The sequence below is a fragment of the Ahaetulla prasina genome, chromosome 5 (genome assembly GCF_028640845.1).
Source record: "Ahaetulla prasina isolate Xishuangbanna chromosome 5, ASM2864084v1, whole genome shotgun sequence".
Classification (NCBI taxonomy): Eukaryota; Metazoa; Chordata; class Lepidosauria; order Squamata; family Colubridae; genus Ahaetulla; species Ahaetulla prasina.
Genome location: NC_080543.1, coordinates 5,667,128 through 5,691,379, shown reverse-complemented (window position 1 = coordinate 5,691,379; position 24,252 = coordinate 5,667,128). Strand labels below are relative to the sequence as shown.

The following is a 24,252-nucleotide window of genomic DNA, read 5'->3' as shown; positions in this document are numbered from 1 at the left end:
AACGAGGTGGCTGGATGGAGTCACTGAAGCAGTAGGCATGAGTTTAAATGGACTCCAGAGGATGGTAGAGGACAGGAAGGCCTGGAGAAATGTTGTCCATGGGGTCGCGATGGGTCAGACATGACTTCGCAACTAGCAACAACAATAACAAATTTTGTATTTTATATCATGAACTCATAAAAACTGAAAAGTTATTTTTTTAAAAAAACAAAAACAAAAACATTTGAAAAAAAGATTGGGATTGATGCAACTCTTCATAATGGTTCCAGATCAGGGTTTCTAAACGTCAGCAACTTTTAAGACAGGTGGTCTCCAGATCCCAGAATTTCCCAATCAGCTGAGGTGGAGAAATTACTCCAGGTGGGAAACACGGATCTAGATTTTTTAAAAAAAAACAGAGATAGTCTGTTGTGTTTCCCAGGCCGGATATTTTCTCTTCCTCTTCCTATGTTTGCAAAGGGTGGCAAGGAACTGCAGGCAGACAGATTTGGGCAGGAGTGAGTGGCACATTACGTAAGGCTGCTATTTTTCTGAGGTTTGGTGCACGTCTTATTTTTTTCATCCAGAAGCCGAAATGAGCTGGCTGAAACTCTTGAGCTCCTGAAAGCACAAATTGATCCTGCACTGTTGAAAAATCAGGATAACTCTTTGCAAGAGAGTCCTAGCACTGAAGATGAAGAGGCCAAAAAGAGGAAAGGCACGGCAATGCAAGGTTTGAGTATTGTTCTTATCTTGACAGTCTGTGACAGTTTGTGTTACCATTTACTCCTCTTGAGATTGGCATTCGAGCAACCACCGTGGGTAGTGAAGTCCCATAATAAACATCCTTCAAAAGGGCCTATTGTTGATTCTTTTATATTTCTTCGAACCGAATTAAATGTTCGGTTTTAAGTTCCAAAAGCTCGGCTAATTCGACTTTTAATTGTTGCAGTACCAGAGTATTTGGAAGTTGAATTGGGTTCACAGAAATATAAAACTGTGCCTTTTCTTCTGATGTGGAACAACATCAGTATTTTTAACTTACTGCACCTGTGTATCAGTGGTGGGTTTCTACCGGTTCGCCCTGGTTCGGGAAAGCCGGTGGCGGGAGGCTCCGCCCACCCACCTGGACGTCATCAGGGACACTCTGCACATGCGCAGAAGCTTCTGCGCATACACAGAAGTGCCACACATGAGTGAAGCATGTGCGCACTCACAGTTCCAAACCGGTAGCGAAGGTAAGTGAAAACCTTTACTGCTCTGTATGGTTTGCTAATTGCACAGTGGCAGATAGGACAGCGCTCCAGAGGGTCAATGTCATTGCCCAGAGGATCCCTGGTTGCCCTCTCCCCTCTTTGGAAGAGCTTTATAGCTCCCACTGCCTTAAAAAAGTTCAAAACATCCTTAAAGATCCATCTCATCCTGGATCTCGCCCTTTTTTTGAACTATTACTGTCTGACAGACGGTACAAGAAGGGCCTTCTCTGTGGGGGCTCCCACCCTTTGGAATGAACTTCCCCCAGGACTCCGTCAACTTCCTGACCTTCGGACCTTTCGCCGCGAGTTGAAGACTTACCTATTTATTCGCGCAGGACTGGCATAGAAATTTTTAGCAGTTTTTAATATTTTGTTGTAAATTATTTGGGGTTTTATGGTTTTAAATAGTTTTAATTTGGCCTGATATGTAATAAGATTTTTAATAATTATTTTATTATGTATATTATTATTGTTTTATTTTGGCTGTGAACCGCCCTGAGTCCTTCGGGAGAAGGGCGGTATAAAAATCTAAATAAACTAAACTAAACTAAACTAAACTAAACTAAACAAGACAATAAAAACATGGACAAATAGGCTGAAAAATAGCTTCTACCCCAGAGCAGTAACTATACTGAATTCTACCATATAGTGTAATATTAATGCAGTATCAGGGGTTTTGAATTCAGTTGTATAGAATGTGACGGATGTGTCCTTTTGTTTTATTTTTTATAGTTTTCTTATGTATGATGTAGACCGAAGATGGCATTTAATTTTGTTGAACGAGGTGCAGTGGCAGTAAAGTAAACTAAACTAAACTTCTCCCAAGGGGAATACAATTCCGAAGGGTCTTGTATGCAAAAGTGCAAAACTACCCCAAAGCCTTGTTCCAGAGACAGGTGCAGGATAAGGCCTTCTGGGTCACGCTGTTGGCCTACCCGTGTTTGTTTGCTTATTCATGTCAGAAGCATCACAATTAAAGTAAGGCATGCTGTGCAAGATAAAATCTAAAGTACAAGATTAAAATGCGTACAAGTAAAACAGATCTTGCCCAGAAACCAGCAGCATTAATTGTGTTCTGTCACACTGCCAGGATGCCCTCAAGTGTGCACTGATCAGGACACAAAACAGCAGGTATACATATGTGGTGTTGTCTGCATGTCACCACAATTGCAAAGGACAGAAGCCACCGGATAGCCCCATTTGTTTAGAGTATGCCCATGAAGGTTCAGCAAGCTGCCCACCCCTTCCGATAGACCTACACAAAAATTCCATCTTTCTCCTTTTGTTTATTTATTTATTTATTTTATTTATTAATCACATTTATATACCGCCCTATCTCCCAAGGGACTCAGGGCGGTTCACAGGCAAGTAAAAAACACATATAAATACAGACTAAAATAACAATTAAAAAACTTATTCTACAAGGCCGAATTATTAAAAACAATATAAATAATAAAACCCATTTAAAACCAATATAAATTTAAAATCTAATCCAGATGAATAAATGTGTTTTAAGCTCGCGACGGAAGGTTCGGAGGTCTGGAAGTTGACAAAGTCCTGGGGGGAGTTCGTTCCAGAGGGTGGGAGCCCCCACAGAGGGTGGGAGCCCCCCCCTTTTGTTCTCTAGAGCAGTGTTTTTCAACCTTGCCAACTTTACAATGTGTGGAGTTGAACTTCCAGAAATTTTTCCTTCTTGTAGAACCTGAGAATGGAGTGTGCAGCTTGGAGGAGGAGGAGGAGGAGGAGGAGAAGGGATCAGTGAAGACATATGTAGAAGAAAAATCTTAACATATCAAAATAATATTCCTGGGATTCTAATAGGGGAAGCTATGACATTTGCATTGATATGATTTGCCATTCTGCTATGCAGAGTAAAAGATGATTATTGGAATGTATTTTAATCATAATCTTGTTGTCGTTTAAATTCACTTCCTAGAACAGAGGTTCCCAATCTTTTTCGCCCGCGGCTCCCCCGGAAATCCGACCTGCAACTGCGCATGCGCACCAGACGCCCCAGAAATGGCGCATCAGCGCCAGACCCAGCGGGCGCAGATATTCCGCGGCGACCCCATGACGATAGCGCGGCTCCCTGGGGAGCCGCGGCTCACACTTTGGGAATCACTGTAGAAGGAACTTTAAAAAATATAGGGCCACAAATGTAGCATCTATCTGCAACTCTTTAAAGCGGCTGCGTCTTTTCCCTGGAATATAGCATATGAGGGCACAGATGTGGCACCTATTTGCAATTGTGTCTTTTCCTTGAATTATATGATTTGTTGGGACCCAGATGTAGCACCTATATGCTGCTCTTTAAAACAGCTGCATCTTTCGCCTGGATTATATATGGGGTCATAGATGTATTTGGAACTTCTTAAAGCAGCTGCATCTTTTTCCCAAATCTCATCATAGTTGCAGGGGGCAGCCTCACCTGCCTGGGAAAAGTAACAGCTTTAACGAGATGCAGATGGATGCCGTGGATTCAGTCCTGTGCACGTTTTAAGTCTCATTTCTGAATATTGTCCAAATCACTGCCTCACCCTGGTAGCATGCATGTCTGTGATCTGAGCTGACTTTAATCAATGCTGATCCTTGTTCTAAATTTATTTTGTCTCTCTCTTTTTTTTTAACTGTAAGCAGAAGGCGAATTGAAGGTGAAGGAAGAAAAAAAGGAGCCAGCAGAGGGACTGCCACAGCCCTGCGAAAACTTTCCACCTCCCGCCGCTCCGGCAGAGGAAAAGAAGATCAAAGTAGAGAAAGTGGAAGAGAGAGACATCATAAAGCTCCCCGTTATCGTAAAACTCGAAAAGCTTCCGGAGAACCACGGGGAAGTGCAAACTACCAAAGACGAAAACGACTCTTTCAAAGAAAATGTGAAGCCGGCTAAAGCGGAAGCGAAAGAGATTAAGCTGGAGCCGAAGGACTCCAGGGAGATGAACAGCAACGCAGAGAGAACGGTCCTCGAACCCGAGAGGATCGAGTTCTGCGTCAGCGTCAAAACACCGCAAGATGTGGTGGAGAGAACAGCGGAAGAGAACGAGAAACTTAAGAACGACCAGCAGGCCAAGATCCCCCTGAAAAAACGAGAGATCAAGCTGACCGATGATTTTGACAGCCCCTTGAAAGTGCCCTTGCGGAAATGTATTACGCCGACCAAAGATGTTTCGAAAGAGGAAGGGGGCAAGCCCGAGGAGGAGACTTTTAAGAGGGTCCCCACCATCACCGACGGGAAGTTCCTAGTCAACGGGGAAATGGGTTGCGAGAAACTCGTGCCGAATAACCGATTGGATCGTTCGCCTTGCCCAAAAGAAGAAACCGCCGTTCTGCCGAAGGAGAAAAACGGGCTTGGAGAGGAACGGGTCCAAGAGGGTATCAGCACCATCGTAAGGACCAGCGATGTCGAGCGATGCATTTTGCATCCTGCGAAGGAAACCGTGGGGGTGATTGTGCCTTTAAGGGAGGAGACCAGCCCCAAAGGGAACGACAAACAGCCCGACGTGAAGAAGTCGGACGGGGTAGCCGAGGCTCTTTCCAAGGCGGGTGATCCTCCCGTGAAGCTTGAAGACTCTCTTAGGATAAAGGACAGTGTGATATTTTCCAAAGACAGCTTGGAAAATCCCACCAAGCTACCCTCCTCTAAAGAGTCGGTTCTGGTTTCCGATGCCGACGATTTGAAAAAAACAAGTCCTTCAGACGAGAAAACCGCCTCGGCCGGTCCGGATGCAAGTCCGTCTTCTGTTTCAGTCCTTACGTTTAAGAAACCCGCGGTGGACAAAGAAGACTCCAATTCCCAAATCACTTTCCCTGATCAAAGGCAAGCGTGCAAGGAGCAAGGGGCAGAAACACCCAAGGACTCCGAATCTCAAGAAGGAGAGCTGCCGACCACGGATACCCTCCCAAGCTCCGTCAAGGAACCTCCTCCCGAGACGAAGAAAGAATCTGTAAAAACCAAGTGTAAATACAAGCTACTTTCCGAAGAAGAAAGTTCTCTCTCCGAGAACAGGGAATTAACCTCTGAGAGGCAGAAAGATGGTATTAAGCTAACGATCCGAATCTCCAGCCGGAAGAAAACCGACCCTCTCCCGGCCAAGTCTTTGAACGCAGCCGCCGGGAAGGAAGAGGAAGAGGTGGTCAGCGTCGGTCGCGTTTTAAGACGGTCCCCCCGGATATCTAAACCGACCCCCAAGGTCGTAGAGACCCGGGATCAGAAATCCGAGAAGAAACGAAGCGAGGAAGAGGACGAAAAAGTGGCTTCCATGCAAAAGCAGGAGAAGAAAGAAGACTCGAAAAAGCAAGAGAAGGAGACGAACTCTAAAACCCACAAGGTGAAATTTCAAAAGGGATCCCCGCCGTTTTAGGGAGGGCGGTTAAAAACCCGGAGATGGAAAAGCAAGCCCTCATTTTAAACTATGCATATTAGGATAATTGTTCTAAATAGGTTTTCTCTGTTAGCAATACAGGTAGTCCTCGACCTCCAACATCTTATTGAGTGACCATTCACTCAATAAGTTATAAAACGGTACTGAAAAAAGTCACGACCATTTTTCACAGTTACAACCGTTGCAGCATTCCTACGGTAACCAGTTTGTATATTTGACCGTTGCTGTGTCCCAAGGTCACATAGTCCCCTTTTGGGACGTTCTGACAAGCTAATGGGGAAGCCAGCTGCACAACTGGGTGACTTAACTTTTATCAGCTGCAATGATTCACCTAACAACCAAGGCAAGAAAGGGTGGTAAAAATGGGACAGAACAAATGTTTCAGTTAACAGCGGAAATTTAAGGCTCAATTGGGATCAGAAGTGGAGCACTACCTTTGATTTTGGAGTGTGAATCAATTAGTTACGAGGGAGTAGACAGGCTCCTCAAAGGTGTAATTGCAATTATCTGTGTTGTTGATCAAGGAGGGAGCCTGTGGTACAAAATGAATCTTTTGAGATGGGATTTCCACCAGTTCTTAAAAAGACTGTGGTGCACACACACACACACACACACACACACACACACACTTCTAGTGGTGGGATTCAACTAATATAACAATCGGTTCTCTGCCCAAATAACTAGCTGGGTGGTCACATGACAGGGTGGGTATGGCCAACTCGATGTCACTCACGTCGAAGGGCGCGTCGCCCGGCCTCTCCTCAACCCCCAAGCTACTCTTCATCCGGCCACCATTCGGGCTCTTCTCTCTTGGCCAGGTGGCTTGGAAGACCAGGCACTTCACTTCGCCCTGACTGGGTGGGTAAGGCTGGGCCGGCTGGCGGAGGGGCGATGCAGGTGGCACAGCCTTGCGGTCCCTGGCCGCTCCCCACCCACTGGCAGCTGTGGCAGGCAAGGCACCTCCTCCCCAGGCCCCTGTCCGTTTTCCCCCCAACAGCCAGACATACCTAGGCAAAAAACCAGCCAGGTGAGGAGTGGCTGGGAGGAGAGGGGCAAGGGGAGGGGCAGCCAGTGGTGGTATCAGCCGGTTTGCCAAACTGCAGAAAAAAGTTAGCTACCGGTACGTGTGAACCGATGTGAACCGGCTGAATCCCACCACTGCTCCATTCTTAAGAGGGGACATCCATGGAACCAGCCTAAATTGTACAGTTTTAATTCCAGACTCCAACCCACCCTTTCTTGGGAATGTTCTTGAGAAGGTGTGTAGCTTCCAGCTTTATGGAGCCCCGGAGGAAGCATATTACCAGGAAGTTTTCCAGTTGAGACTTAGACCTAGGTACAGTACTGAAAATGGTTACATTTGGGGATTAAATGTGATGAGTCTGGAATGGGGTAGTTTGTCCATCTGGACTCTCTCCGATCTCTTGGCGATTTTTAATACGTGTAGACTTAACCATCACAATTTTAGCCCCAGATTTGTTAAGTGTGTTTTGCCACATTTTGTGGCCTTCCTTGCCACGGTTGTTAAGTGAATCACTGCAGTTGTTCAGTTAGCAACACGGTGATGAAGTGAACCTGGCTTCCCCCTGGACTTCGCTTGTCAGAAAGTCACCAAAGAGGATCGTGTGACCTTCTGGGACACTGCAACCGTCATAAATACGAGTCAGTTTCTAAGCTTCTGAATTTTGATCGTGTGTCCGTTGGGGATGCTGCACCGGTCACGTGAAAAACAGTCAAAAGTCACTTTTGTGATGCTGTCGTGACTTTGAACGGTCACTAAATGGACTGTTGTAAGTCGAGGACTAGCTATACTGAAAACAGACATGCTTGATGATGATGATGACCCTGTAGTGAGCAGGTGACTCGTCCATCTTGGCTCTCCTCGATCTCTTGGTAGCTTACAATATTACCATGATGCAAGGAGTCTGCTTTAATCTCGCCAGATTCTGTCTGTAGGCAAGGAACAATGAAGGAAACGGCTTAGAAGTTACTCTTGGGCATCTGCTGTGGTTTTTGGAGCCTGACAGTGAGTAATTTACGATGGAAGCAAATACTTTCCCTCACCCTTTTGCAGTTCTCCTGCGAGTATGTGTAGAACTGCCATTTGGTAACAAAAAAAAGGAAACGCTACTTAATGATTAAGTTAATGAAAGCCAGTTTGTTCTAGCAGTTAAGGCACCGGGAGATGGTGAGTTCTAGTTTTGCCTTAGCCAGTAAAGCCAGCTTGGGAACAAATCATCCGGTGATGTTGCGTTCTAGTCTTGCCTTAGGTATAAAAGCCAGCTAGGTAACTTTGGGCCAATCATCAGGTGACAATGAGTTCTAACCTCGCCTTAGGCATGAAAACTGGCTGGGGGATTTTGGGCCAATCACCAGGTGCCAATGAGTTCTAGTCCCGCCTTAGGCATGAAAGCCAGCAGGGGGATTTTGGTCCAATCACCAGGTGACAATGAGTTCTAGTCCCACCTTAGGCATGAAAGCCAGCAGGGGGATTTTGGTCCAATCACTCCCTCTTACCTCACAGGGTTATTGTTATCAGGAAAATAGGAGGCGGAAGGACTCTTAGGTATGGTCACCAACTTGAGTTATTGATAAAAATAATAAAGGCAGGATATAGAATAAATAACTCAATACATCCAACGACCAATCATGTAGCTTCACGTAGCACTAGGAGATAGAGCGGTTTTCTTGTCTCTGTGGTCACACAGCCTACGGAGCCATCGTCATGGTTTCACTTACACTGTGGTTTATGGTGCATGCTGGGTTTTTTGCTTTTCCTTAGAGATGTTAGAGCGTGCTTATGACCCCCCCCCCCGAGATTTTCAGACAGCTGCAAGGAGAGGTACATGCTCCATGACCTGGAAAACATCTGGAGCTGTTTGCCACAGCTGTCATTTATGGACATATGGATGTCTTAAGAGCTGAAAAGTTTTTCTTCTTGTTGAATCCCCAGGCTTCCCGGCGAAGTAAAATTCGATGGGCTGGCACCCGAACGCGTGGCCGATGGAGGTACTCGAGCAACGATGACAGCGAAGGTTCTGAGCACGAAGGTGGCTCTGAGGAAGGGGAGGAGGAGGAAGAGGAGGAGGAGGAAGAAGAGGAGGAAGAACCAGCTCCTGCGGACGATGATGAACCATGCAAGAAATGTGGCCTTCCTAACCACCCAGAGCTAGTAGGTTCTTCGATCAAAGTTAGAAAATGAGAGTCACAAAAGATCTCCAGAGAAATAATGTTTGTACCGTATTATTGCTGGTCAGCCATGCTTTAATCTAGGAGCGTCCAGTCTTTTAAGACTTGTGGACTTCAACTCCCAGAAATTCCTCAGCCAGCATCGGAATTAGTTTGAACGTGGCGGATGGAGCAGAATCTTCTGTCACTTTGTAGAAATGGGTCATTCGAGAAATCAAATCAACCGATCGATTCCAGAGTGGCCCATACTGCCTAGATCAGGGGCATCAAACTGGATTTCTTTGACAGAGAGGGAGGGAGCGATGGGACGGACGCCTCCTGTAGCACCCTGCCAGCCAAAACGGGGGACCCCCCCCGGTGCCCCGTTTTCGGCCTGGACAGCCTCCTGCAGTACCATGCCAGCCAAAGCGAGGTGTGGGGGGTCCACATTAGAACCCCCCGTGCCTTGTTTTTGCCCTGGACGGCCTCCTTCAGCACCTTCCTGGCCAATATGGGGCGTGGGGGTTCCACGCTCACTCCGTTTTGGCTGCCAGAGGCACCACAGGCCACTCCTTTGCTGTTTCCAAGCCTGCCCTGCGGGCCGGATTTAAGCACCCCGTGGGCCGGATGACACCTCTGGCCTAGATGAACAAAAGGTAGAATGAAACTGCATTTCTCTTTTAAGAATCCAAAATAGATCCATTTCCCACTTGAGCCTACAACGGCTGCTTTGCCATACAAGCGTATTTATTTGTAGGAAAGCAACGTTGCTACAATTGTTTCTTGTCGGTGTTTGCTGTTTCTGAACTCTGTAGGGCTTTGCCAAGAAAAGCCTTCGGCAGGGTGCCAAAGAAAACAAAGGTTTGTGATACGTCCGAAGGACTTTTTCTGAAGGACTTAATTTGAACTAAGCTGAGAATGAAGTAATTCTCAGCTGTTCTAATAAAATACGTTTGTTGAAGACTGATTGTGTCTGGTAATAACTACTTGGGCCTGGGTCAGAACACAACCCACTGCTGGACTAATGGTTTGATTTGTTCCACAGATTCTTTTTTTTTTTTTATTGAAAAAGTTTTTACAAAAAAAAGCTTCCCCCCTTTCCCCCCTCCCCCCTCCCTTCAAAAAAAAAAACCCTCCCCCCCCCCGACTTCCCGGAAGAAACACAAGGTATAGTTAAAAATAAAACAAACATATACTAAAAAATTTTCCCTCCTAACTCAGTTATACTCCTGCATTTCTCATCAAATCCTAACCTCCCCCAATGCAATCAGAAGTAATACATCCTAATCATTCAAAGGCAGTCTGATATCTCTTCATCTGATATCTGTTTTGAATATAGTCAATCCATTTTTTCCATTCATTTAAGTATCTTTCTTGCGTATTGTCTTTCAAAAAGGCTGAGATTTTTGCCATCTCAGCCAAATTGGCAACTTTCAATATCCATTCTTCTATTGTAGGTACTTCTTTTTTCTTCCAATACTGTCCTATCAGTAATCTTGCCGCTGTTATTAGATTTAAAATCAATTTAGTCTCAATTACTGTGTAGTCCGTGATAATTCCCAGTAAAAAAAATTGCAGCAGGAACTTTATCTTCTTTTTCAAAACATTTTTGTAAAATCCACCAAATTCTTATCCAAAAAGCCTTAATATTCTTGCAAGTCCACCAAATATGAAAATATGTAGCGTCATCACAATTACATCTCCAACATTTTGCTTGCATATCTGGATACATACACGATAATTTCTTAGGATCTAAATGCCATCTATACAACATTTTATAAAAATTTTCCCTTAAATTCTGTGCCTGCGTCAATTTAACATTTCTAACCCAAATTTTTTCCATAGATTCTTCTGTGTGATTCCTGCGACAGCGGCTACCACACGGCGTGTCTGCGGCCTCCGCTCATGATCATTCCAGATGGCGAGTGGTTCTGCCCACCTTGTCAACACGTGAGCTTTCCTTTGGATTTATTTTCCTGATCCCGCCCTTCGTCTTTTAGCAGTTGTTATGAAAAAGACGCTCATGAATTCCATTTGGGAATGTGAATAAATTTGTACAGGGGTATATCATTAATTGGTTCCGGGAAGTGTAACGAGTACCAAAAGCATTGAATACCAAATATTTTTTTTTTTTTTGCGTAATGAATAATATCGTGAGTCACGAGGCAGCGGACATAGACAAGTTTTAGCTTCTAAGTTGAGCACCAAACAAACCAGGACAAAATTTTGGCCTCGATATGCATTGAGTGCCAAATTCAATGAGTTTCAAAGCACCAAAGTACCATTGTAGTGTAAAGTGAATACAGAGCTCGACTTGCAACCACATGTCAGCCCCCAATTTTCTGTTGCTGAGTGAGATATTTAAGTGAATTTTGCCCCATTTTATGACCTTTCTTGTCACAGTTAGTAAGCGAATCCCTGCGGTTCTCAAGTTAGGAACACGGTCGTTGTCAGAAGGTCACAAAAGGGATCACATGACCCCGGGACAGTGCGACCGTCATAGATTTGAGTCAGTTGCCAAGCATCTGAATTTTGATCACGTGACCATGGGGCTGCTGCAAAGGTAGTCCTGAACTATGGCCACAATTGAGCGCAAAATTTTTGTGGCTAAGCAAGATGGTTGTTGAGCGACTTTTCCGCTATTTTACGACCTCTCTTGCCACCGTTGTTAAGTGAATCACTGCAGTCGTTAAGTTAGTCACACGGTTGTTGAGTGAATCTGGCTTGCCCATTGATTTTGCTTGTCAAGGTCGCAAAATGATCCCAGGACATTGCGATCATCATAAAAATGAGTCGGTTGCCAAGTGTCTGAATTTTGATCACAAGATCACATTTACAACCATTGCAGGATGCTGCAGTGGTTGTAAATGTGAAAAACGGTCATAAGTCACTTTTTTCAATGCCTCTGTAACTTCAAACGGTCACTAAATGAATGATTGAAGGTCGAGGACTACCTGTATTGCCATTGGTAGCTATTACGTTGATCAGTGTTTGAGAACAGGTCCGCTAGGAAACTTGACTGCATAAAGATATTTTTGAATTATGCTAATGCAATAGGGTCGTTTTGCTTTCATCCCACAGAAATTGCTCTGCGAGAAGTTAGAAGAACAGCTGCAGGACCTGGATGTGGTCTTGAAAAAGAAAGAGCGTGCAGAACGAAGGTATCATAATATTAATTGTATCATCTTTTAATGACCCCATAATCCCTTGCGGGGTGGAGTTTGGGCAACTGGATGGAACTGAGTGTTTCCTGGCCAGATGTCCTTCCTGTCGCCAATGCGGAGTTTTTTCCAGCAGATATATTCTCATTGTGCCCAGAGAGAGAAATATCTGCCTCTGCCTAGGATCGAACTCCCAGCCTCCTGATTGTCATAATGTTCATTGTATGATCCTAGTAAAATCAATATAAAAAGCTTGATTATACTTTTTAAAAAAAGCATGTATGTGTTAGAGAGGTACGAAATTTTGTCGGTTCAAACACTGGGCAGCTTCAAGAAACTCAGAATTCTGTTACTGCTCCGAAAAACTACAAAATATTGCTTTTCCATTGGACCATGCTAAATTTCTCCAGGAGCATAATAGCATTTTTGGTATGGTTTTTTTTTCCCCCTCTCTCCAAGGAAGGAACGTCTTGTCTATGTGGGCATTAGCATCGAGAACATCATTCCTCCGCGGGTAAGCGAAACAAACGGATCTCCTGATTTCTTTTTGAGTTAACGACCTATGCTGCTGAAAAGCATAAAAAATTCTAGCCTGGGAAAAAGCAGAATTCGCACTGTCGGCATTAATTGGAGGTATTTGCCTCCTTGGGTTTTTTTTCTCCCCCTTCTAAAATATTATTTTGTGCTATTTGGGTTGAGGGGAGCATGATGACTCAGCAATTAAAAGCCGTTCTGCTTGTCAGCTGGAAAGCTGACAGTCAAGGTTCGAGTCCCAAGCGCTGCACGATGGGGTGAGCTCCCGTTCCTTGCTCCAGCTCCTGCCCACCTAGCAGTTTGAAAGCATGCAAATGCGAGTACGTCAATGGGTACCACTTCGGTGGGAAGGTGACAGCGTTCCCTGCACCTTCGGTGTATAGCCATGCTGGCCACATGGAAATTGTCTTTGGACAACGCTGGGCTCCCTTGGCCCAGAAACGGAGATTAGATTAGATTAACAGAGTTGGAAGGGACCTTGTAGGTCATCTAGTCCAACCCCAACCACCACCCCGCCCAAACAGGAGACCCTACCCCATTTCTGACAAATGAGATGACGAGCACCATGCTCTATACAGTCAGACATGATTTGACAGGGAAAACTTTCACCTTTGGGTTAGACAGAAAGGTCAAAAAAAAAATATCCCAGAATAATGTAGTGAAGAACCGCTGGCAAAATCACTGCACGGATCCCTGTGTGATCTCATCACAAGACAAGCTCAACTTGAGGGGAGGATTTATCTTTTTGGGCCGTAATGGGGAACCTATGGCACGTGTGCCACAGGTGGCACGTGTAGCCATATCAGTGGGCACGCGAGCTCAGCTCTGGAGAGCATGCACACACTGGCCAGCTGATTTTTGGGCCTTCTAGGCCTACCAGAAGTAGGGAAACGGGCTGTTTCCTGCCTCCAGAAGGCCTGGGTAGTGGTGGGGAAGGCCCGTTTTTCTCTCTCCCCTGGCTCCAAAGCCTCTTTATGAGTCTGGGGCGGGCGAAAACTGCTTCTCCCACCCCCCCTGGAGGCCCCCTGGAGGCCAGAAACGGCCCATTTACCAACTTCCGGTTGGACAGGAAGTGGCGTTTTTTTGTAGTCCCCAGCCTCCAGAGCCTCTCTAGGAGTCTCTGGAGGCTGGGGACAGCAAAAAACATCACTTCCTGTCCAACCGGAAGTTAGTAAACGGGCCGTTTCTGGCCTCCGGGCGGGGGTGGGAAAGGCAGTTTTCACCCTCCCCAGACTCATAGAGAGGCTCTGAAGCCAGGTGAGAGAGAAAAACGGGGCTGCCGGGGCCATCATGTGCCAAGAAGCGGGTGGTGGTCATGGGGGCGGGGCGCATAGAATTATGGGTGTGGGCACGCACAATCACCCTCCACCCACCCCTCCTGGCACGCGATGGCAAAAAGGTTAGCCATCACTGTTTTAGGGGCTCTTCACAGAGCGGATCAGGAGATCTCCTGGGCACCAAACCTAGTTTCCTGATCACTCAGGATCAAGAGTAGCTGGGTTTTGTCTCTGCTTCTAGTGGTGTTTTGAAGGTGAGCATTCACCTTTGTAGATTTGAGGGAAGGCCTCATAATAGAATCTCCACCTTGACATCAATCGTTGGGCAAATCTGTTAATTGCAAGATTTGAGAGCATGGCTTCATTTGGTGATTGGGAAACTATAGTCCTCGACTTACAACCGAGTGACCAAAGTTATAACGAGAGTGAAAAAAATGGCCTTATGACTATTTATTTTCATACCCATGACCCTTTGCAGCATCCCCATGGTCAAATTTACACGCTGGGCAACCAACAAATATTAATGATGGTCGCAGTGTTCCGGGGTCATGTGATCCCCTTTTTGCGACCTTCTGACTAGCAAAGTCAGCGGGTGAAGCCAGATTCACTTAACAACCATGTTACTAACTTAACACCTGCAGTGAATCACTTAAGAAATATGGCAAGAATAGAATAGAATAACAGAGTTGGGAGGGACCTTGGAGGTCTTCTAGTCCAACCCCCTGCCTAGGCAGGAAACCCTACACCACTTCAGACAAATGGATATCCAACATCTTCTTAAAAACTTCCAGTGTTGGAGCATCCACAACTTCTGGAGGCAAGTTGTTCCACTTATTAATTGTTCTAACTGTCAGGAAATTTCTCCTTAGTTCTAGGTTGCTTCTCTCCTTGATTAGTTTCCACCCATTGCTTTTTGTCCTGCCCTCAGGGGCTTTGGAGAATAGCTTGAAGAAAAGCCATAAAATGGGGCACAACTCCTTTATCTTTCTCGCTTAGCAATGGTTGTGGTTGTAAGTCAAGGACTCACTTGGTATTTCCACCAACACAAGGCAGGATTGAGGCCGAGCATAAATGGCTGAAAAGTAGAAGGAAGTTGTTACGTTGTCTGCAACGGGTGCGGTGCATCTGAAAGGCGTTTTGTCTTTTTTAAAACAGGAACCCGAAATTCCAGAGCCTGTCGATGAAAAGAAGAAAGAATCCAAAAAATCAAAAGCAAAGCTGCTTGAGAGGAGGTCAACCAGGCAGCGGAAGTGTATCAGCTACAGGTAAATTAGTAATAAGAGAATATTTGTAGCTCAGTGGAGTCCTTGGTGCTCTCTGAACTTGGTTGTTTTCTTGCGGATGTTTCATGACCCAACTAGGGAACGTCATCAGTGTCAGAAGGGAGTGGGGTTTGCAGAGAGGAAAGGAGCAGGACTGTGGGGTCCTTGGTGCTCTCTGAGTTTGGTTGTTTTCTTGCAGACATTTCATGACCAAACTAGGTAACATCAGCAATGCTAGAAGGGAGCGAGATTTCCAGGGAGAAGGAAGAGGACAACTGTGGAGCAATGGAGGAAAAATGTTTTTGACTCAACTTTCCTCATCTCCAAAACTTTGGGCGGTTGGAAAGTTCTCTCCTTTTCCTTCCCCTCTTATATTTTGCTTTGACTTTGAACAGAAGTTTATTTGTTAAATTAAATATACTTGATTGCTTATCCCTTGAAGAGTGGTTGAGGCACAGATAACGTTACGTTGAGGTTTAATATCATTTCGGTGGCATTACAGGTGAAATAACGCGCTTTGCATTAGGATAACTTCGATTCAAAATCTTGCCAAAACTTTTAGAGAGCTGATCGGTACAGTGATGAAGATGCTGGCCTAGAAACCAGGAGATCTGAGTTCTAGTCCTGGGTGATTTTGGGTCAGTTGCATGTTCTCTCTCCCTCCTTCCCTCCCTCCCTCCCTTTCTCTTCCTTTTACTTTATCCTGTCTGTCTGTCTGTCTTTTTCCGTCTCTGTCTATCTCTGTCTCTCTTTCTCTTTCTCCAACCCACCTCGTAAAGTTGTTGTTGAGGGGAAAACCATGACAGGTGTGTTATGCACATCACCTTGAATTGTACGAAATAAAGATGGAATAGAAATCAAATAAGTAAATACGAGCAATATCCTGTTTCCACGAAGAAGATCCTGTGGGATTGCTAAGCCACGTTGCTATGGGTTGACAAATAGTCGTCGTAGCATTATCATCCTGAATTCCTATTTCTGCAGGTTTGATGAGTTTGATGAGGCCATTGACGAAGCCATAGAAGACGACATCAAGGAGGCCGATGGAGGAGGTAAGCTTTGGGGGGAGCTATGGCGGCACAGTGGTTAGAACGAGTATTGCAGGCTAACTCTGCTCACTGCCAGCAGTTCGATCCTGATCCTTAAGGTTTCCTTCCATCCTTCCGACGTGAGTAAAATAAGGACCCAGATTGTTAGGGGCAAGAGGCTAACTCTGTAAACTGCTTAGAGAGGGCTGTAAAAGCACTCTGAAGCAGTATATAAGTCTAAGTAAGTAAATAAGGAAGGAAGGAAGGAAGGAAAACCATGGGGGCACAGCGGTTATAATGCAGTATTTCAGGTTTTCTCTGCCCACAGCCAGCAGTTCGATCCCGACCGGCTTAAGGTTGACTCAGCCTTCTGTCCTTCCAAGGTCGGTAAAATGAGGACCCAGATTGCTGGGGGCAAGTGGCTGACTGTAAACCAACCTTGGTTTACTTTAAGCTTTGCTGGCTGAGGGACTCTGGGAGTTGAAGTCCACAAGTCTTAAAGGGACCAAGGTTGGAGACCCCTGCTGTAAATTGCTTAGAGAGGGCAGTAAAGGCACCGTGAAGCAATATATATGTCGTTTCTTTCTTTTTTAAAATTTTATTTTATTTCTTATAAAAATATTATAAACGTACGTTCTCTTATTCACAATACATATATTTTCTAAAGAAAGAGAAACAAACAAACAAAAAAGATTTTCAATTGTATTTGGGGTTGCTCTTATATAAGTCTATGGCTGTTGCTCTCCAGAGAAATATTTGGGATGAGTTAAGCCAGGGGCCTTCAACCTTAGCAACTTTTAAGACTTGTGGACTTCAACTCCCAGAATTCCTCAGCCAGCTTTGCTGGCTGAGGGATTCTGGGAGTTGAAGTCCACAAGTCTTAAAAGTTGCCAAGGTTGGAGACCACTGAGTTAAGTTATTCTGAATTTTGGCACGACAGATGCCAGATTTACTTTGAGGGATTTAAATGCTGAGCTGTTTCATGCCGAGGCAGGACAATTGCATATTTGCTATAAATGCAATAATAGAGGAATTCGGCTTTTATCCTCTTCGTCCTAGGATTCCTACCCTCTTCAAATATAAGTTTGGGATTTTCTTGGCCCTGCTATTTTCGCTCGTGGCTAAAATCCTAGATACAGGCAGTCCTCGACTTACAACCATCCGTTTAGTGACCATTACAACAGCGCTGGAAAAAGTGACCTATGATCATTTTTCATAGTTTGGATGGTTGCCGCATTCTGGAGTCATGGGGATCACATTTTGCGACCTTCTGTCCCGCCAAGTCAAATGTTGTGAACAACCGCAGTGATTCCCTTAACGACTGTGGCAAGGAAGGTCATAGAAGGGGGCAAATCTCACTTAACCGCCGTCTTGCTTAGCGGTGGATATTTTGGGTTCGGTTGCGGTTGTACATCGAGGATTTCCTGTACAGGGAAATTAAATCAAACGTGCAACAAAGGCGTTTACTTCTCGCCCCATTTTGAGGGGACTGAGGACCTTTGGAAAGCCAGGCGTGTCCCTTGATCCCAAAAGTGTTGCACCCCATTGTTGTTTGGAAGGGAGATTATGGAAGCAGGGCAAGAGAAGCGGAGGGTGTAAGAGGTTCATTGTCTCCGTCCTCTTGACCCCACCCCCCACCCCCCCAAACGTAGGTGTCGGAAGAGGGAAGGACATGTCTAACATCACGGGGCATCGAGGCAAGGACATCTCTACCATCTTGGAGGAAGAAAGGAAGGAGAGCAAACGGCCCCCCAGAGCCGCTGCCCTCCGACGCAAGAAACGGCGGCGGCTGAATGACCTGGATAGTGACAGCAACCTGGATGAAGAAGAGAGTGAGGATGAATTCAGAATCAGTGAAGGGTGAGGCATCTTGTAATCGCTTATATTTCCTTCCTTCCCTCCTTCTTTCTTCCTTTCTTTCTTTCTTTCTTTCTTTCTTTCTTTCTTTCTTTCTTCCTCCCTCCCTCCCTCTTTCTTCCTTCTTTCCTTCCTCCCTCCCTCCCTCCTTTCTTTTCTTTTTTCTTTCTTTTTCTCTCTCCCTCCCTTTTCCTTTTTTCTTTCTTTCTTTTTCTTTTTCTTTCTTTCTTCCTCTTTCTTTTCTTCCTTCCTTCCTCCTTTCTTTCTTTTTATTTCTTTCTCCTCCCTCCCTCTTCCTTCCTTCCTTTTTCTCTTCCTTCCTTCCTTCCTTCCTTCCTTCCTTCCTCCCTCCCTCCCTCCCTCCTTTCTTTCTTTCTTTCTCTCTCCCTTTTTCTTTCCTTTCTTTCCTTTCTTCTTTCCCTCCCTCCCTCCCTTTCTCTCTCTCTCTCTTTCTCTCTCTCTGTCTCTCTCTCCCTCCCTTTTTCCTTCCTTCCTTCCTTCCCTCCTTCCTTCCTTCCTTCCTTCCTTCCTTCCTTCCTTCCTTCCTTCCTTCCTTCCTTCCTTCCTTCCTTCCTTCCTTCCTTCCTTCCCAAGTATCTGAATGTAAATCGCACAGTTGTGCGGATGCTGCAATGGTCATTAAGTGTGAAAAACGGTCCTAAGTCCCATTTTCAGTGCTGTTTTAACTCTGAACGGTCACTAAACGAACTGCTGTTAGTCAAGGACTACCTGCACTTCCTTTAGAAGCCACAGGTAGTTTTTTCTTTTTTTTTTTCCTTTAATAGGTTCCAAGTTCCTGTTATAGTGAAAAGACGTGTTATTATTATTTGAAACCGTTAATTCAGTGAGTGAATCGTTGCCCCCAGAGGAAGGAACCCCAAAAGAACCGGGTTTTTTCCCCGCTCAGAATCCTTCACCAGCGAAGTTTATTTCTGAGTCGAAATTCCTTCATTTTAAATACCCTCCCCCGTTGATCTCTTGTCCCCCTCAGATCTCAGGATGAGTTTGTGATATCGGACGAAAACCAAGACGAAAGTGAAGAGGATCAGCCGTCCAACGACGACAGCGACGTGGGCTTCTCCAAGCGTAGGCCGAGACGGCACCACCCTCGGCCAATGAGGCAAAGCAGGCGCCTCCAGAGGAAAACGATCAAGAAAAGATACTCGGAAGACGACGAAGACGAAGACTCTGAGGATAACTTAAGTGGCGACTCCGGTAAGTCTTGACGGCTGTCCAAATATCGAGTGGTTCTGACCGATATCTGTCTTCCCAGAGGATCAGCCATCTTTAGGAGATCCTTGAGGAGATAAGATAGGGTTATTTTGGCTTTCTGTACAGCATGGATGTCCAATCTTAGAGCAGTGCGGTGGCCTAGGGGTGGAGCTCTCGCCTCACAATCGGGAGGCTGTGAGTTCGATCCTAGGTAGAGGAAGATACTTCTCTCTCTGGGCACAATGAGAAAATATAGGCTGAACAAAACTCTGCATTGGCGACAGGAAGAGCATCCGGCCATTAAAACACTCGGCTTCATTCAGTTGCCCAAACTCCACCCCATTGCAAGGGATTATGGGATCATTAAAAGAAAGAATATTATGGCCGTCCGTCCTTAGCAGCTTGAAGAATTGTGGACTTCCAACTCCCAGAATTCCCCAGCCAGCCCTGTTCAGTTTTGGCATTTTCAGACAGGAAAAACAAAGATTGAGCTGTTCTGAAATATTTTGCAGAGATGGCGTGTATCTATGTGTTCCACAGAACATGCTCTGACCTGGAAATGGGCTGAAATATTTGGAATGGTCCTGTTTTGGGGTCAGGCTATTTAGTATACAGCCTATTTTCCTCCACAACAATCCTGTGAGGTGGGTTGGGCTGAGAGGGAGTAAGTGGCCCAAAGTCACCCAGCTGGCTTTCATGCCTAAGTCGGGACTAGAACTCACAGTCTCCTAGTGATTGGCCCAGAGTCACCCAGCTGGCTTTAATGCCTAAGTCGGGACTAGAACTCACAGTCTCCTAGTGATTGGCCCAGAGTCACCCAGCTGGCTTTAATGCCTAAGTCGGGACTAGAACTCACAGTCTCCTAGTGATTGGCCCAGAGTCACCCAGCTGGCTTTAATGCCTAAGTCGGGACTAGAACTCACAGTCTCCTAGTGATTGGCCCAGAGTCACCCAGTTGGCTTTAATGCCTAAGTCGGGACTAGAACTCACAGTCTCCTAGTGATTGGCCCAGAGTCACCCAGCTGGCTTTAATGCCTAAGTCGGGACTAGAACTCACAGTCTCCTGGTGATTGGCCCAGAGTCACCCAGCTGGCTTTCATGCCTAAGGTGGGACTAGAACTCACAGTCTCCTGGTGATTGGCCAAAAGCCACCCTGCTAGCTTTTGTACCTAAGGTGGGACTAGAACTCACCATCTCCCAGTTTCAAACCTGGTGCCTTCACCACTAGACCAAACTGGCTCTCTTTAGCCAAGTTTTCCCTCAGATTAGGTGAAATGGCTGGGATTAAAATCATATCTGAATAGTTACGGGTATTCAGGTTTGCTAGATCGGTGCTTCTCAACCATGACAATGGTAAAGTGTGTGTAGACTTCAATTCCCAGAATTCTCAGCAGTAGACTTGCTGGCAAGGGAATTGTAGGAAATAAGGGTCACCTATAGTTATTTGGGATAGAAAATGTTATGGTGGATCAGTGCTTCTCAACCAGGGCAGTGGTCAGATGTGCAGACTTCAATTCCCAGAATTCTCAGCAGTAGACTTGCTGGCAAGGGAATTCTGGGAGTTGAAGTCCCCACATCTCAACCTGGCTGAGATTGGCAAACACTGCCCTCCATAAAACGGCCTAGACATTTTTCCTTCCTTTCTTATCTCCTGGCTTGCTGCCTCGCCCAGAAACCGACGCGTCTTCCGAATACAGCGATGAGGATTATTTGGAAACGAGACGAAGACGAAGTCGGCGGAATCAGAAGCGGCAAGTCAACTACAAGGAAGATTCGGAAAGTGAGGGCTCTCAGAAAAGCTTCCGATACGGGAAAGAGATGAGGAGAATACATAAGCGCAGGCTTTCCAGTTCAGACAGCGAAGGTAAGACACACATTTATTTATTTCCTAACATTTAAATCCCATTACAATCATGACTCACTGGAAAAAGAGCCTCATGCTGGGAAAAATGGAGGGCAAAAGAAAAAGAGGACGGCAGAGAACGAGGTGGCTGGATGGAGTCCCTGAAGCAGCCGGCGTGAGCTTAAATGGACTCCTGGGGATAGTAGAGGAGAGGAAGGCCTGGAGGAACGTTGTCCATGGGGTCACGATGGGTCGGACACGACTAAGAACAACAACAATAATCATGGAGGACTCTCTCCGCACAATGGAACACAGGTTGCGGGGGAATGGGGGTGCAGATAACCACAAAGCAGCCATGTTAAGCTACTTACTAAGGTAACTTAATTCAATTTGTAGTGTGAAATTTGTATTTATTTATGACGTTTCTACTCCCACCTTTTTCTTCAGAAGTTCAAAGAATTCATTCCTTTTTTTTTTTTTATTTGCATTTATATCCCGCCCTTCTCCGAAGACTCAGGGCGGCTTACACTATGTTAGCAATAATCTTCATCCTATTTGTATATTTATATACAAAGTCAACTTATTGCCCCCCCCCCCAACAATCTGGGTCCTCATTTTACCTACCTTATAAAGGATGGAAGGCTGGGCCTGGTGGGACTAGAACCTGCAGTAATTGCAAGCAGCTGCTGTTAATAACAGACTGCATTAGCAGCCTGAGCCACCAGAGGCCCCCTTTTCTTGTTTAATCATCATAACCCTGCACGGTCGTTTAGATTGAGAAATAGCTCAAGGTCACTCAGACAATTTCATACAATGCAGGTAGTTCTCGACTTACGACCATTCGTTCAGTGGCTGTTTGAACACAACAACAGCATGAAAAAAGTGACTTACGACCATTGTAGAATGGTCACACGATCAAGAGTGACTGTTTGAAGCAGTGGTGAAATCCGAACCGGTTTGCTACCAGTTCGCTGGCCGTGCATGAACTCAGCGTGCCAAATGTGCGTTGTCTGCGCACATGCAGTGTGCACCAAATGCACACTGCACATGTGTGCATGCGCAGTACGCGCCAAAAGGAGGCTTGGGAAGGTAAGTAGAACAGCGAGGGGGAGGATCAGCTGTGGCACGCAGTTTAGCTTTGCTAGAAAGAAAGATTACCAGTTTCCCGCACCGGTAACTTTTTTTAACTACTGGTTCTCCCGAACCAATAGCTTTTTAAATTGCTGGTTCAAACGAACTGGTAGCTAACCACCTGTTCAACTGAATTGGTAGCTTTCTAACTACCGGTTTGTCCAAACCGGAACGAACCGGTAGCATTTCACCCCTGGTTCGAAGTTACAACAGCACTGAAAAAAAATGACGTACGACCATTGTGGCATTCCCGACAATCACGTGATTTGCATTTGCATCCAGCTCATATTTATGACGGTCGCAGGGTCCAGGGCGATCCCCTTTTGCAACCTTCTGACAAGCAAGCAACTTAAGGGGGAAGTCATTCACTTAACAACCGTGATATCGCAGTGATTCGCTTAACGGCTGTGGCAAGTAAGCTTGTAAAATGGGACCAAACTCATTTAAACAACCCGCAGTGGTGCAGGGCTTAGAGTGCAGTACTGCAGGCTACTTCTGCCTGCCTGCAATTTGGCAGTTCGAATCTCACCAGGCTCAAGGTTGACTCAGCCTTCCGTCCATCCAAGGTCCTTAAAATGAGGACCCAGATTGTTGGGGGCAAGAGGCTGATTCTGTAAACCGCTTAGAGAGGGCTGTAAAGCACTGTAAACCGATATATAAGTGCTATTGCTAAGTGCTATTAACAACTGTTGCTTGTCGTAAGTCGAGGACTACCTTTAATTCCCCCTCCCTTCTCCATGAAACCTTCCAGATTTTGCTCTTAAGTCTGATCCTTCTTGCAGAGAGCTACCTGGCTAAACATTCAGAGGACGACCAGCCGGCCAGGTTGTCGAAACGGTCAGTCCGGAAACGGAGCCACACCACCGACGAGTACTCGGAAGGCGAGGACGACCCCGAGGAGGAAGGCCGGCCCCTTCGTAAGCGCGTGAACCGCATCGAAACGGACGAGGAAGATAACGGCCCCGACGCCGGCAAGCCGCCGACGCCGCCCGCCGAGAAACCCTTGGCCTCTCCCGCCCCGCAAGACCCCGTCAAGAAATCCAGCTACCGGATAGAAAGCGATGAGGAAGATGACTTTGACAATGTGAGTAAGGTGGAAAGCCCGTTGGACTACGGCCTGGTGGATTTGCCTTCCACCAACGGACAGAGCCCCGGGAAGGCCATCGAGAACTTGATCAGTAAGCCCACCGAGAAAGCCCCCTCGACCAAGGACAGCACAGCCAATGCCACTTTGGCACCCAACGGGACGGGGGGCGGCCTGGAGGCCAGCGGACCAGAGGAAGACGAGGACGAACTCTTGCGAGTAACTGACCTTGTGGATTACGTCTGTAACAGCGAACAGTTATAAGAAACTCCCGTTTTTTGTGCTAATTTATTCCATGGTAGCTCATACCAGCGGGCCAGTTATTAAAAAAAAAAAAAGGTGTTTTATTTTTCCTAGGAAACTCCACTACAGTATCAACTTTTTAAGCAGTCGAAATTTCACCAGCCCTGCGATTTTGGGGTACCACTTTTTTTTTTTGTTGTTTCGTTTTTTAGATCCTCTCCCCTGCCTCCTCTCCTCCCCAACCCGAGCGACCAGATTTCCTTCGCTTTTTTTTTCCTCCCACAATTATTTTTCTTTCGACCCATCGCTTTCCCTCGCCTCTTCCTCCTCCTCCTCCAGTTCCACAATCCTGACACACACACAAAAACACACACACACAAAAAAACAAATCGTCCAGATGCAGAGCTTGTAGTAAAAAAAAAAAAAAAAAAGGAGAAAATTGTATATTTTTGACTCTATATTTCCTGAGGGGGGGTGGACAAAGTTGTTAGGGGAAACGTTATGGTTGTACGTAACAAAAGCATTCCAATTCGGCCAGGGCCCAAAAAAAAACTTTAAAACTTTGGAAGGGGAGGGGTGGGTGGGCAGGAGGGGGGAGGAAACAAAAGGAGTGGGGCGCAAGGGCCTGAAGCACTTGTGCTCCGACTTTTTTTTTCATAGGAGATATATATTCTATTTAAATGTTCACAACTTAGACGACAATTTAACATGCCATTTTAAGGGGAAACGATGAAACCAATTATCTTTAACTGTTGCATTTTTTTGTGAACTTGTAGGCTAACTTAACCTTAGTTGATTTTAGTAAATTGCCTTCCTGGAAAAAAAAAAAAAGAAAAGAAAA

At 45.7% G+C, this 24,252-nt stretch overlaps 1 protein-coding gene across 1 annotated transcript in view; it reads left to right on the top strand.

The window, feature by feature from the left end:
• RSF1 (remodeling and spacing factor 1) overlaps positions 1 to 24,252 on the top strand; it is a 60,188-nt gene extending 35,936 nt beyond the window's left edge. The window contains exons 5-16 of the mRNA XM_058186542.1: positions 567 to 712; positions 3,873 to 5,557; positions 8,565 to 8,783; positions 10,625 to 10,729; positions 11,861 to 11,940; positions 12,400 to 12,454; positions 14,907 to 15,016; positions 15,998 to 16,065; positions 17,694 to 17,901; positions 18,890 to 19,113; positions 20,783 to 20,974; positions 22,867 to 24,252. Coding sequence (XP_058042525.1) covers positions 567 to 712; positions 3,873 to 5,557; positions 8,565 to 8,783; positions 10,625 to 10,729; positions 11,861 to 11,940; positions 12,400 to 12,454; positions 14,907 to 15,016; positions 15,998 to 16,065; positions 17,694 to 17,901; positions 18,890 to 19,113; positions 20,783 to 20,974; positions 22,867 to 23,432 — 3,658 coding nt within the window. The 3' untranslated portion in view covers positions 23,433 to 24,252. The remainder of the gene's footprint in view (positions 1 to 566; positions 713 to 3,872; positions 5,558 to 8,564; positions 8,784 to 10,624; positions 10,730 to 11,860; positions 11,941 to 12,399; positions 12,455 to 14,906; positions 15,017 to 15,997; positions 16,066 to 17,693; positions 17,902 to 18,889; positions 19,114 to 20,782; positions 20,975 to 22,866) is intronic.